The sequence below is a fragment of the Zootoca vivipara genome, chromosome 4, assembly GCF_963506605.1.
Source record: "Zootoca vivipara chromosome 4, rZooViv1.1, whole genome shotgun sequence".
NCBI lineage: Eukaryota > Metazoa > Chordata > Lepidosauria > Squamata > Lacertidae > Zootoca > Zootoca vivipara.
Window position 1 is genome coordinate 96,323,178 of NC_083279.1, and position 14,514 is coordinate 96,337,691.

Consider the following 14,514-nt stretch of genomic DNA (forward strand, 5'->3'; position numbering starts at 1 on the left):
TTGGGGCCGATGGGTGTTGTAGTCCAAAAAATATGGATGTCACCCAGTTGAGGAAGAGGGGTGTGTGTGTGTGTGTGTGTGTGTGTGTGTGTGTGTGTACCAGCGTATTCTACGTCACAAATCAGCATCTGTCTTAACAATAGGAATTATGTGCATTTATGTGTATTTTAATGAACTGAACAAAGTGAGAGGTTATGAGTCATAGGGGGGGTGTAGAGATTGTGTGAATGAACTTAGTGCCCAGCTTATATTTTTAGTTGCTGTTTTGTTAATGTTTTTAATATTGTTTTATATATTTGAAATGCCGCATTGATTTGTTAATCACGCAGTTTGCCGTAATTGTGAGGTTTAGCTCATTTTTTAGTTGCTGTTTCGTTAATTTTTTTTATAGATGGCAACTGTTTTATTGAAAATTGGTTGATTTTTTTAATACGACGTGTGCTGTATTCGCGATGTGCTATTATGTTTTACTACGTTATGGTTATTTATCGGTTGCAAGCCGCTTTGAGATTCATTTGAATGAAAAGTGGCATAGAATTACAATCAATCAATCAATCCGTCGGTATTGAATTGGGTGGGTCTTCCTGTCTCCTAAATGTCCGCTCTTCCGTCTCTCCTTCCCTTTCCAGGGTTACATGAAGCCCTTGAAGCTGCCGGAAAATGCCATCCTCTGCGATCCCGCCCTGGTGGACGAGATCTTTGATCAGATCCCCGAGCTGCTGGATCACCACGAGGAGTTCCTGGAGCAGATTTCCGAGTGCGTGCAGAGCTGGAGTGAGAAGCAGAAAGTGGGAGACATCCTGGTGCAGTCTGTGAGTTCAGCCTTTCCGACAATACACACACACACAGACACACACACACACACACACACAACCTCTGGCACACACAGCCTCTGATCAAGGAGCTGGTATTCGAGACGGAAACGTGGCTCGAAGGATGCCGGGTTTTCCGGCATATATTCTATTCTATTCTATTCTATTCTATTCTATTCTATTCTATTCTATTCTATTCTATTCTATTCTACAGTGGTTTAAGAACAGCTTAGTTTATTAACAACTTGGATTAAGAACGATGCAAACTTGGAAGTAGGTGTTTTGGTTTGTGAACTTTGCCTTGGGAGCAGAACATGTTCCGTTTCCTGTTAAGTGTGTTCCATTTGTAAATTGAGTCCCCCGCTGCTATGGGAAAGCACACTTTGGTTTAAGAATGCTTTGGTTTAAGAACAGACTTCCAGAATGGATTAAGTTTGTAAACCAAGGTACCACTGTATTCTATTCTATTCTATTCTATTCTATTCTATTCTATTCTATTCTATTCTATTCTATTCTATTACAGTGGTACCTCGGTTTACAAACACAATTGGTTTCGAAAGTCTGTACTTAACCTGAAGCGTGCTTAACCTGAAGCGAACTTTCCCATTGAAAGTAATGGAAAGTGGATTAATCCGTTCCAGACAGGTACGCGGAGTACTTAAACTGAAAATACTAAAACTGAGGCGTACTTAAACCGAGATATGACTGTATTTTTAAATTTATTTTTATTTTATTTTAATAATAATTTATTATTTGTACCCCACCCATCCGGCTGGGTTTCCCCAGCCACTCTGGGCGGCTTCCAACAAACATTAAAAATACATTAAAATGTCACACATTAAAAAATTTCCCTGAACAGAGCTGCCTTCAGATGTCTTCTAAATGTCAGGTAGTTATTTATCTCTTTGACATCTGATGGGAGGGCGTTCCACAGGGTGGGCGCCACTACCGAGAAGGCCCTCTGCCTGGTTCCCTGTAGCTTTGCTTCTCGCAGTGAGGGAACATCAATATACAAAAAACGTGGACATTACATATGATACAAAATACACATATTACACCCTTTACAACATAAACACACCTTAGACACTAACTTCCGATTCTTCTCACTGTACTATTTTACATTTTGTTAATCTGTACACAGTTCATTATTATTTTTAAACTTTCCCGTTTCTTATCCAGAATATACTTTTATATAATGTCTTTGTATTTCAAGGTTCATTCTAAGTCTGCCAAGAGTTTATTGTTAACACAATAGTTTTTAAGATAATCTTTAAACATTATCGAATCTTGTACTAACTTCCTGTACTGAATTTCCTCTTTAATCTCCCTGTCATCCTTGCAAGTTGTAAATATTCTATCATTTCTGCTTGCCAGTCGGTTTTTGTGGGGATGTTGTCACTTTGCTATCAAAATCCTAGCCCAGGGGTCCCAAACTAAGACCTGGGGGCCGGATGCGGCCCCCAACAACCCCCCCCGCCCGCTCTTATTGGCGCGCCGCGGTGCAGTTGCCCATCTCCAGGTCGACGTGGTCCCAGAAATAGCTTGTGTGCAGGCCAGAAGGTGGGGGAATGTGCTTCCATACACATGCGCACAAGCTATTTTTGGTGCCGCGCCATGCCAGAAAGAACGAGTGCTTGTGCATATGGGAGTGCCGGAGGAAGCAGCCCGAAGCCAGGTAGGTTTGGGGACCCCTGTGGACCTAGCCGCCGTGGTCGTGTACATAAAAGGTGGTCTAAGATTTTTCTTAATTTCCATGGACGTAATTCCTAATAGGAAGGCCTCGGGTTTTTTTGTGTGTGTGAATGAGAGTTTGAATATCTTTTTAAGTTCATTGTATATCAGGCATCCCCAAACTTCGGCCCTCAAGATGTTTTGGACTACAATTCCCATCATCCCTGACCACTGGTCCTGTTAGCTAGGGATCATGGGAGTTGTAGGCCAAAACATCTGGAGGGCCGCAGTTTGGGGGTGCCTGTTGTATATGGTGTCCCAAAATTCTCTTATTATCTTACAACCCCACTATATGTGCATAAACGTATCTACCCCATTTTTACACCTCCAGCTGTCCTCTGAACTACAGTGGTACCTCGACTTACGAATTTAATCCGTTCCAAACGTGCCTTCGTAAGTTGAAGAATTCGTAAGTCGAAGCCAATGGGGAATTTTTTTAAAAAAAATTCGCAAGTCGAAAAAATCCTATCTAAACCGCATCCCAAATGGCGGACGGAACTCGAAACATTCGTAGGTTGAGTCATTCGTAAGTCGAGGTACCACTGTATTCTTCTACATGTTGGCCAATCAGCAATGCTAATTCATGTTTGCTTGTTTTAAAAGTGATAATTCCCAGGGGCTGAAAATCTCTTATTGACGTCACTTCCGTGTTCTCCTATCTCACCACTTTCTACGACTTCAGAGGGAGATTTGTCTGCGTGTCTCATGAAGCCTTTGTCTCGCTCTCCCCCCCCAACCGCAGTTTTCCAAAGACATCCTGGTGAACATTTACTCCGCCTACATCGACAACTTCCTCAACGCCAAAGATGCTGTGAGGATCGCCAAGGAAGCCAGGCCAGCGTTTATGAAGTTCCTGGAGGTAGGACAGAAATCATTTTTTAAAATTTTGATAAAATTTTATTGATTTCCAAAATATATATATATGACAAAAACAGAAATGAAAAAGAAATCATAACCAAATTAAACCATCATTTTTAGTGAACATCCCTCCACTCCCCCTCTTGGTTCCATTATAATATACTTGTTCATGCATATCCATGAAATCTTATATGCTTAATCCAATTTTAAAACCTTCTTCATCCTATTACAAGTGACTTTTAAAAGTTGTTGTTGTTTAGTCGTTTAGTCGTGTCTGACTCTTCGTGACCCCATGGACCAGAGCACGCCAGGCACTCCTGTCTTGCACTGCCTCCCGCAGTTTGGTCAAACTCATGTTCGTAGCTTCGGGAACACTGCCCAACCATCTCGTCCTCTGACGTCCCCTTCTCCTAGTGCCCTCAATCTTTCCCAACATCAGGGTCTTTTCCAGGGAGTCTTCTCTTCTCATGAGGTGGCCAAAGTACTGGAGCCTCAGCTTCACGATCTGTACTTCCAGTGAGCTTTTAAAAGTTAAACTAATGTGGTTTTTTGTGTGTTTTTTTACATTTTAAAAGTTAAACTAATGTAAAAAACTATACACAAAGCTTTAAAAAATAAGCCTTAAACAGTTGCCCTTTTTTGTAAAAATTTGTCCTGCACAGTTCAGTACTGTAATTTATTTTGCCAATCTTCTTCTTCTTTTTCATCTTCTTCATCTCCTTTGGCCAAGGCTTCTTCTTCCTTCCATAGGGGCTGGCTGGTCTTGGCCTGGCATCCGGTCTCGCCTATCTTGAGTCTTTCGCTCAAACAAGCCATCGAATCCTGTACATCTCAATATCATAACTTTTATTTATTTATTTTAACAATAATCATTTCCCACATTTTCTTCAAATCTTTTGCCCTCCCTTCTTGTTTCTTCTCTGGCACAGTCAAAGCCTAGGGCAGAAAGACTGCAGGAATCACAGCTGAAGATTCCCTGACAGGTGGCTGTACAAAACAAGCCCTGGTTCAGGATCTTCTCCTCTCTGCTTAGCTTGTAAAATGAAGCATTTAGACCCAGCCCATCCTGGGCACCACAACCTCTGGGTTGGAGCCTGTTGCCTCCCCGTTTTATGTCTTGAGAATAGTCTGTTAAGTCGCCAAGACTCCACCAAGATGCTATGTTCCCCATTAACCTTGATCTTCATGTTCCGATGGCGAAGCGTACCGGAAAAATAAAGCAATCGAGATCAGCTTTTTATTAAAGAGTGGGAATGGTGTATTGAATATTTGCAAACAAATTGCAAACAGATAAGAACATCATCGGCAGGGTTGGTGTAACAACCTGCAGTTTCATAAGAAGTATATAAAGTAGATGAATAAATGAGCAAATTAATACTTGTTACTTAATACAATACTTAATACAATACTTAAGATGAATAAATGAGCAAATCTCCCAGGACATTCTATACAAGATCTCAAAGCAGCTGTTTTATTACAGAAAAAATTCAGAAACAGACTGGAAAGGGAAGTTGCTGAATTGGAACTCATTACCAAGCTTAAAACCATGGAGCCACCTGGGATGAACAAAGACATAGGATTCTTATCTCATTATGCATGATCAAGCTTTCTTTAGCGCCTCAGCCCTTGCTTTTCCCCCGCAGGACCTATTGCAGTCATCAGCAGTCGTTAACAGCCATCAACAGGTTTACCACTCCTATCAGCCCATTCCCACCCACCCCCACCACCCTCTGAATATTCATAAGGGTCTGGCTCTTCTGTTTCAAGTGTATCTGAAGAAGTGTGCATGCACACGAAAGCTCATACCCAAAATAAAAACTTAGTTGGTCTTTAAGGTGCTACTGAAGGAATTTTTTTATTTTGCTTCGACTCAGAGCAACATGGCTACCTACCTGTAACTTGAGCAAATTAAGTTAATTTGGATATGCAGAAAATATTTAAAAATAAATTCAAGCAACCGCAGAAAGAGAGGAAAAGAAGTCAAGTTTTGAAATGTTAAAATGACTGTAAAATTATTGAAATGTATAAACCTGAAAATTAATTTTTTAAAAAACAAACAAACTGATCTTCATTTCATGTTCTTTCAGCAAAGCATGAGGGAAAACAAAGAAAAGCAGGCGCTTTCAGACCTCATGATCAAGCCGGTTCAGCGGATTCCGCGCTATGAGCTTTTGGTCAAGGTGAGTCCAAGAGGCCTGGTTATTAATTGTTGTTCATAAATTGTTGCTATTAATTGTTGAACTGCCCCAAGACCTGCGGGCATAGGGTGGCATATAAATTCAAATAAACGCCATCTCCAACTCCTCGAAAGATTCCATCAATGGTGTCTCCGAAAAAATTTACACATCACTTGGGAAGACAGGCGAACTAATCTCAGTGTACTGGAAGAAGCAGAGATCACCAGTATTGAAGCAATGATTCTTCAACATCAACTTCGTTGGACTGGTCATGTTGTGCGGATGCCTGATGATCGTCTCCCAAAGCAACTGCTCTATTCCGAACTTAAAAATAGAAAGCGTAATGCTGGTGGTCAACAAAAATGATTTAAAGACTGTCTCAAGGCAAATCTTTAAAAATGTAGTATAAACACAGACAACTCGGAAACACTGGCCTGTGAGCGCTCCAGATGGAGAACAGCCTTTACCAATGATGTTGTGGGCTTTGAAGACGCTTGAACTCAGAACGCAAGGGAGAAACGTGCTAAGAGGATTGGCACGCTTCGCAAATCCACACCGTGATCAACTCCCGCCCGGAAACCAATGTCCCCACTGTGGAAGGACGTGTGGCTCCAGAATTGGCCTCCACAGTCACTTACGGACTCGCTGTTAAGACCGTGTTCATGGAAGACAATCTTACTCGGCTACGAGTGATCGCCAAAGAAGAAAGAAGAAAATCAAATTGTTGTTGTTGTTGTTGTTGTTGTTAAATATTAATGTTGTTGTTATGCGGCTTAGGACCCTCGTACCTGCGGGACCGCCTCTCCCGGTATGCCCCGCAGAGGACATTAAGGTCCACAAATAATAACATATTGGAGATCCCGAGTCACAAGGTGGTTAGACTGGCCTCGACCAGGACCAGGGCCTTCTCAGTACTAGCCCTGACCTGGTGGAACGCTCTCTCTCAGGAGACTAGGGCCCAGCGGGAGTTGCCATCTTTTTGTAGGGCCTGCAAGACAGAGCTGTTCCGCTTGGCCTTTGGACTGACTCAGTCTGACCCCGGTGTTACCCTCCCCTAAGGTTTTATCCTACAGATATTTAAACGAGGTTCCACTTGTAGATTCCTAATTTTGAAATTGAATTTTAACATTGTATTTAATCTGCATTTTAATTGAATTGTTTCTTTTATGCTTGTTTTGATATTTTTGTTGTTAGCTGCTCTGAGCCCGGTCTTGACTGGGAAGGGATATAAGGGCGGGGTATAAATATTATTATTATTATTATTATTATTATTATTATTATTATTATTATTATTAAACTGTAAACTGAAGGCAGTATTTAGCTTCTGCTATAGAGTGTAATAAGGGACCCAGGTGGCGCTGTGGGTTAAACCACTGAGCCTAGGGCTTGCCGATCAGAAGGTTGGCATTTCGAATCCCCGCAACAGGGTGAGCTCCCGTTGCTCGGTCCCTGCTCCTGCCAACCTACCGTAGCAGTTCGAAAGCACGTCAAAATGCAAGTAGATAAATAGGAACCGCTACGGCAGGAAGGTAAACGGCGTTTCCATGTGCTGCTCTGGTTCACCACATGACCTGGTTCGCCACATGACCTGGAAGCTATACGCCGGCTCCCTCGGCCAATAATGCGAGATGAGCGCGCAACCCCAGAGTCGGTCACGACTGGACCTAATGGTCAGGGGCCCCTTTACCTTTATAGAGTGTAATAGAAATTTAGCAACCCGAAGAGCTAAAAACTCGTTGTTTTGTTTTTTTAATGGAAGCTGTGTTTTTGAGGGTGCAAAACGTTTCCACCCAGTCAAGAGACTTGAGGAACAATCTTATGTTCCAGCTACGCTGAGTCACCATCCTTGATATTTTAGAATTCTGCTTCTCAACTCCCCTTGAATGGAGTCGCTTCAGTGAATGCCTAGCAAATATTTACTGCAAAGAGGAAATTGGATGCTAGCATCTTTCCAGTTTTGTTTTGTGTTTTTTTCAAACAAAAACAAAAAACAGAACGTGGGGATAATTCTCAAGGACCTTTTCGGCAAACCCAGTTGGGCTGAATGGAAGACACGCCAGAGCTCTGATGTGTTCTTGCAAGTTCACCAGATTTCAGTGGGACTTGGCACCTAGTTCAGAACTGAGAACCTGTCCAATTTAGCCCAGCTGTTCTACTGCCTGGATCCCGGATGGTGGGCTGAGATGACAGCTTGCTTTTCGGCAAGCTGCATTCCTTGAATACTTCACATGCTTCTGAGTCAGAGCTACAGGTTTGGATCTGATTCCAGGAATAAAGGCAGTTACTCATTCGGGAGCTCTGAGCCCACCGGAAATGTGATTCTTCGTGGTCCCTGTCCTCACAAACCAAAGTACTGCAGAAAACCATTTCGTTTGTTTGTTTGTTCGCGGCATTTATCACCCTATTTGGAGACCGAGGTGGCACACACGGTTCTCTTCCTCCCCATTTTATCTGCACAACAACCCTGCGAGGTAGGCTGAGAAATTGTGACTGCGACCTGGTCACCCAAGTGAGTCGCTTGCCCGAAGTGAGGATTTGGGTTTTAAAAAATAAATAATTTATTTTTTTATTTTTGACTTTTACAACAAACAATATTTTAAATTAAGGGGAAAAAACCATCCAAAATACATACAGCGGTACCTCGGGTTGCGGACTCGATCCGTTCCGGGGTGCCGTTCGCACCCCGAAAAGTCCGCAACCTTTTGCACATGCGTGAACGTGCGATAGAGCGCTTCTGCGCATGCGCACGCTTCTGTGCATGCGCGCTCAGCGAAACCCGGAAGTAAACACTTCTGGGTCCGCCACGTTCGTAACCTGGAAAAATTCAACCTGCAGTAGACGTAACATGAGGTATGACTGTACATAGTTTGAATTCTTCAGAAATCACTTCTGAATCTCCCCTGTCATTCCTTATAATTATTTTTCTCTACATTCCCAAAATCTTAATAGTCTAACTGCTTGGGTTAAATTAGTCCTGCAAATGCAGTTAATTGTTTACAAATAATAATAATAATAATTTTTGTTGTTTAGTCGTTTAGTCGTGTCCGACTCTTCGTGACCCCATGGACCAGAGTACGCCAGGCACTCCTGTCTTGCACTGCCTCCCGTAGTTTGGTCAAACTCATGTTCGTAGCTTCGAGAACACTGTCCAACCATCTTGTCCTCTGTTGTCCCCTTCTCCTTGTGCCCTCTATCTTTCCCAACATCAGGGTCTTTTCCAAGGATTCTTCTCTTCTCATGAGGTGGCCAAAGTATTGGAGCCTCAGCTTCAGGATCTGTCCTTCCAGGGAAATAATAATCATAATCATAATCATAATCAAATACTCTGTGTATTTTCCCCATTCTGCTTTTAAAAATTCTTTCATCTTGCTTCCTCATTCTTTCAGTAAGTTTTGCCATTCGAAATTTGCCAACCGCTTTCCCTCTTGGCGCGACCTACCTTGCAGGGTTGTTGTGGAGGGGAGGTTTAAATGAGATGGGGGAGAGCTACGTACGCCACCTTGAGCTCCTTGGAGGAAAAAGGTAGGGCATAAATAGAAGACAATTTCAGCCCCTGCCATTGTAAATTGAACCCAGGACAATTTAGGCCCAAATTAGACGCACTTCCATTGAGCTAACTGCCCTTTTGCTCCTTTCTCCTGGCGTGGCGGCAACGGATGGGAGAAGCTTCACTTGCAAAAGGCGTTAGAACAGGACCAGCGAAAGAGAGCAGCTCAATGGGTTTCCGAGCCCAGCTTTCTGATTTTGGAGGGCTGGTCACCCTCTGCTTCCCTCCTCCCCCCGGCCTGGGTAATCTCAGGTTTTGAATTTGGACCAGGTTATTGCTTCCTTCAGTTATAGGTATACTCATCTTAAATATATGGCTCGTCCCAGACATAACACTATCCAAGGCATTGGCGGGGCTGCCAGAAATCTGGTTCTTAAGAAGCACATTGCGGATTCCTACTATATAAACATATGTGTACCTGCTATATATTTATATCTGTGTATAAAAAGATAAGCTAACAAACATTTGCCGGCAGTTTTTAAGAGGCTTGGTGGGAAACGTCTGAAGTTCTCGACCGGCGAAGTTCGCCTTTTGACACTTGCCCCCTACGCTTTTGTCGGCGAAAGCTGCAATTAAGACATACCGCGGGGGGGGGGGATTCGGTATGCAACGCACCATTTGCTTGTGCCGTTTCTTGTGATGGTATCCGCTGGCTTAGGTGACTTTAAAAAGGGGGTTGTGGGATGGAGGGACACCCCCCCCCAAAGAAGATCTCTTCTGTTAGTTACGATAGCAAAATGGAGCATCCATATTCAGGAGCAGTATAGCCGCAACTATGTGACGCTGGGAACTGTGCCCTGCTTGTGGGTTTCCCAGAAGCCAGCTGGCTTGCCCCTGTTGGGAACTGGGTGCAGGGCTGGGTCTGGCTGGCAGCAAGAATTAGGAACCTCTGGCCAGTACTCAAGGATGATGATGATGAGCCCAGGAAGGCTCAGCTGGCAGCTTCCTTACATCCCTCCGGGAGCCAGGCAAAAACACCCCTCTTCTCCCAGGCCTGGGCACCACAATTTGAGAAAGGTATTGACAAGCTAGAAGGTATGCAGAGGAGGGTGATCAAGATGACCAAGGGTCTGGAAACCAAGCCTGATGAGGAGCGGTTGAAGGAGCTTGGGTGTGTTTATCCTGGGAAAGAGGAGACGCAGAGGAGATAGGAGAGCCATCTTCAAATATCTCAAGGGCTGCCGCATGGAAGAGGGGGTGTGCTTGTTTTCTCCTGCTCTGGAAGGTAGGACTCGAACCCACGGCTTCAAGTTACAAGAAAGGAGATTCCAACTAAACACCAGGAACAACTTTCTGACAGTAAGAACTGTCTAGCAGCGGAGGTGTCTCCCTCGGGATGTTGCGAACTCTCCTTCCTTGGAGGTTGTTAAGCAGAGGTTGGGTGGCCATCTGTCATGGATGCTTTAGCTGAGATTACTGCATTGCAGGGGGTTGGACTAGATGACCCCTGGGAGTCCCTTCCAGCTCTACAATTCTAGGATTCTTGGATTTGGGTAAGCAGTCTATGGCCTTTTAAACTGTGGGTGGGCTGTTGTTTTTGTTTGTTATTATGGTACGTATTAAGGCTGGGATAGCTCCGTCGGTAGAGCACGAGGCTCTTAAATCTCAGGGCCGTGGGTTCGAGTCCCACGTTGGGCAAAGGCCTTGCATGGGGGTCAGACTAGGTGGACCGCAGGTTTCCCACGCATGACTTACCAGCAAATGCCACGAGACGTTCCGACATTTCCCTCCAAGCCTCCTTCGATTTTACGAATTGCCAGCAAATGTCAGAACCCGTGGAATTCCTGGCATTTGAAGCAGCACGAGAGAGAAATTCCCCAAGCGGGTTTCTAGGAAGCCACGTTCCCTTGGGGCGGGGGATCAGCCGGGAAAGGACGAGGGGATGAATCACATTTCCGGCCAGGAATGTTCATTTAGCGAGAGACGGATCGAAATACAGTCAGGGCTGCATGAGAGAGAGAGAGAGAGAGAGAGAGAGAGAGAGAGAGAGAGAGAGAGAGAGAGAGAGAGAGAGAGAGAGAGGACTGCAGAGAGAACTGAGGAAAGGCAGAGCTCATTTTGGCAGGTTCTCATGGACCATACGTCAGGGGACTTCCTAATATGCTGGCGAGGGGAGGGGCATGTCTGGAAAAGCTGGGACATGCTTGGAAGGTGCCCCCAGAAGTCTCCCTGTCGGGCCACGTTGCCGACATCACAAATGCCTGCCCAGTTTCCGTCTGCTGGGCCTCGGTCCCCCCTGAGTGATGTCTCCATCCACCAAGTTGGCACTGAAAAACCACCAATTACTTGCGAGCTCCATAGCTCTGCACTTACCCTCCGGCCCATAAACCAGCCAGTTTTATTTGCTCTTCCCGTGATGGATAGCCCAAGAGTCGGCGAGAGGAGGGAGGCAGGCAGTGCCTTTTCCTGGCCCTGCCTTCGTTCTTTGCTTCCAGGGAGCAAGCAGCTCGGACGCCATTTCCACCCCGGCCGGCAACGTTGCACTCCAGGAACGGCACGCAGGATGGAAGGAAAGCATGCTAAAGACCTCAAGCATGGCTCGGTGAAAGGAGCATACGCCTAAGGAACGGAGGAGGGATTTGGGAATCAGTATGCATTTGCGAAAATTAAAATTAAAGACACCTGCTTATTGGGAGAAAAGCAATGACAAACCTAGACAGCATCTTAAAAAGCAGAGACATCAGTTTGCCAACAAAGGTCCGTCTAGTTAAAGCTATGGTTTTCCCAGTAGTGATGTATGGAAGTGAGAGCTGGACCATAAAGAAGGCTGATCGCCCAAGAATTGATGCTTTTGAATTATGGTGCTGGAGGAGACTCTTGAGAGTCCCATGGACTGCAAGAAGATCAAACCTATCCATTCTTGAGGAAATCAGCCCTGAGTGCTCCCTGGAAGGACAGATCCTGAAGCTGAGGCTCCAATACTCATGAGAAGAGAAGACTCCCTGGAAAAGACCCTGATGTTGGGAAAGATGGAGGGCACAAGGAGAAGGGGACGACAGAGGATGAGATGGTTGGACAGTGTTCTCGAAGCTACGAACATGAGTTTGACCAAACTGCGGGAGGCAGTGCAAGAGAGGAGTGCCTGGCGTGCTATGGTCCATGGGGTCACGAAGAGTCGGACACGACTAAATGACTAAACAACAACAACAACATGCATTTGCAGATCTACCTGCGTCACGCTTTCCAGCACCGATGGGCAAATCGAAACCCGGGATCCTTTCGCAAGTCGTGCTCCTTCGAATTCTGCAATGCAGTTCTCCAGCCAAAAAGCGAGTCCATAAAGGCGGTTGGTCCAGGGTCAAATGAGCTTGTAAATCCATGAAACTAGCCTGCCCAAATTCATTACTGCGTCGCAGTTCCGGAGTTGGGGGAATTGGCCTCCCCCCCCTGCTCCCATCTTCCTGTCCTACCTGGGGCATGGGCTCCGCAACAGGTTCTGGTCGGAGGCGAACACCTTTTTTAGGCTTTCGAACGCTGCTTGCGCCTCCGGTGTCCACCTGAACTTCTGCTTGCCTCTCAGGCAGTCAGTGATGGGAGCCGTAACACGAGAGAAGTTCTTGATGAATTTCCTGTAGAAGTTGGCGAAGCCTAGTAGGCGTTGGGCATCTTTGCGCGTCCTGGGGCTGTGCCAGTCCAGGATGGTCTGCACCTTGTCCTTGTCCATCGCTAGCCCCTTGTCTGACAGCTTGTAGCCCAGGAAGTCCACCTCTTTGGTGTGAAACTTGCACTTCTCCAGCTTCACATACAGGTGGTGTTCCTTCAGACGCTGCAACACCTCCCTGACATCCTTCACATGCTGCACTGGGTCATTGGAGTAAATAAGGATGTCATCCAGGAAGACCAAGCAGTTCTTGAAGAGGAGGGACCCCAGGACGTGGTGCATGAAGGCCTGGAAGCATGCGGAACCCCCTTGCAAACCAAAGGGCATCACCAGATATTCAAAAGAGCCCAGTGGCGTGAACATCGTGGTCTTCCACTCATCGCCTTCCCGGATCCTGATCAAGTTGTACGCCCCCCTCAGGTCGAGCTTGGTGAAGATCTTCCCCCTGCGCGCTGCTGTCAACAGATCGTCCACTCTGGGCATTGGGAAAGCCACTGGTTCTGTCATGGAGTTCAGGCGTCTAAAATCCACCACAAGACGGCGCTGTTGCGTGTCTTTCTTGTCCACCCAGAATACCGGGCTGCCCCCTGCTGCCTTGCTTTCTCTGATGAACCCCCGCTTGACGTTCTTGTCGATGAACTCCCTCAGATCCTCCAGTTCCCGGTCTGACATGGAGTACAGCTTGGCAGGGGGTAGCGTTGCCCCGGGTATCAGGTTTATCTGACAATCAAAAGACCTGTGGGGTGGCAGGTGGTCGGATTCCGCTTCGCTAAAGACCTCCTGTAGGTCCCAGTACTGTTTGGGAATTGCCTCTCCCCCCTTAACGTGCATGGTGGCCACCGTGGCTATCGGTGGCTCCTCCCCTGGCTGGCGCTGCATGCAATGTTCCAGACAAAAGTCCGATCCAAACGTAATGCATCTCTGGTGCCAGCTTATGGATGGGTCGTGGCGTGCTAGCCAGCTCATTCCTAGCACTATGGGGGGGTCTGAGATGGTGGTGACGTTGAAAGCCAGTGTCTCTGAGTGCCTTCATTCTCATGGGGGGGGGGTCTGGTGGGTGATGGCCCCTCCCAGCAACTCCCTGCCGTCAATGGTGGAGACGTGCAGGGGAAAGTCCAGCTGCAGCAGTTGGATCTGGTGTGCTTCCGCAAAATTTCTTGAAAAAAAATTGGCCGACGCCTCCGAATCGATTAACGCTAAAACCATCAGTGGGTACCCATTAGGGAGTGTCAGAGTCACTTCTAGAACCACCCCTGCTCTGGGGTGTGTGGGCTGGCGTTGCCCCTCTGTGGAAGGGAGGGAGGGAGGGGGCTGGTTTCCGTCGATTGCGCCTGGCTGCTGCCCCTTCTCTCCTGCAGCCAGGCTGTCTCGTTTCCCTGCTGTTGCGTTGAGTCTGTGGGGGCGGGCATAACAGTTCCCGCCCTTCCCTGCCATTCCCTGCGATGCGGACAATTCCTGGCGAGGTGACTGGGGGAGTGGCACAAAAAGCAGTTTCCTCCCCTCCCCTCCTTGCGTTTCTGTGGTGCCGGGGTTTGAAAAGCCCCCGCGCGCGCTCCTCCGATCTCCATCGGTTCCGGCTCTGGGCCGGGTCTGGGCGGGGTTTGGGGTGGGCCCTGGGGTGGGGTTTGGTGATGAGGCCTGTCCTGGGAGCGTGGGAACCAAGGTTTTGCTGCGCACGTCGTTTGTCATTCCATCTGGATTCCTGTCTCACCCCCACAGCTAGCGCAGCTTTGCTTAACTCATCCATAGTCCGCGGTTTTGGACCTCTCGCCAGCTCATCCTTAACGT

The 14,514-nt window shown here is 46.6% G+C and overlaps 1 protein-coding gene across 2 annotated transcripts in view; it reads left to right on the forward strand.

Moving 5' to 3' along the window:
• Positions 1–14,514, forward strand: part of ARHGEF17 (Rho guanine nucleotide exchange factor 17) — a 165,891-nt gene that overhangs the window by 106,076 nt on the left and 45,301 nt on the right. For both annotated transcript variants that reach the window (XM_035115379.2, XM_060273936.1), the window contains 3 exons: positions 630–812; positions 3,286–3,402; positions 5,489–5,581. In XM_035115379.2, coding sequence (XP_034971270.2) covers positions 630–812; positions 3,286–3,402; positions 5,489–5,581 — 393 coding nt within the window. The remainder of the gene's footprint in view (positions 1–629; positions 813–3,285; positions 3,403–5,488; positions 5,582–14,514) is intronic.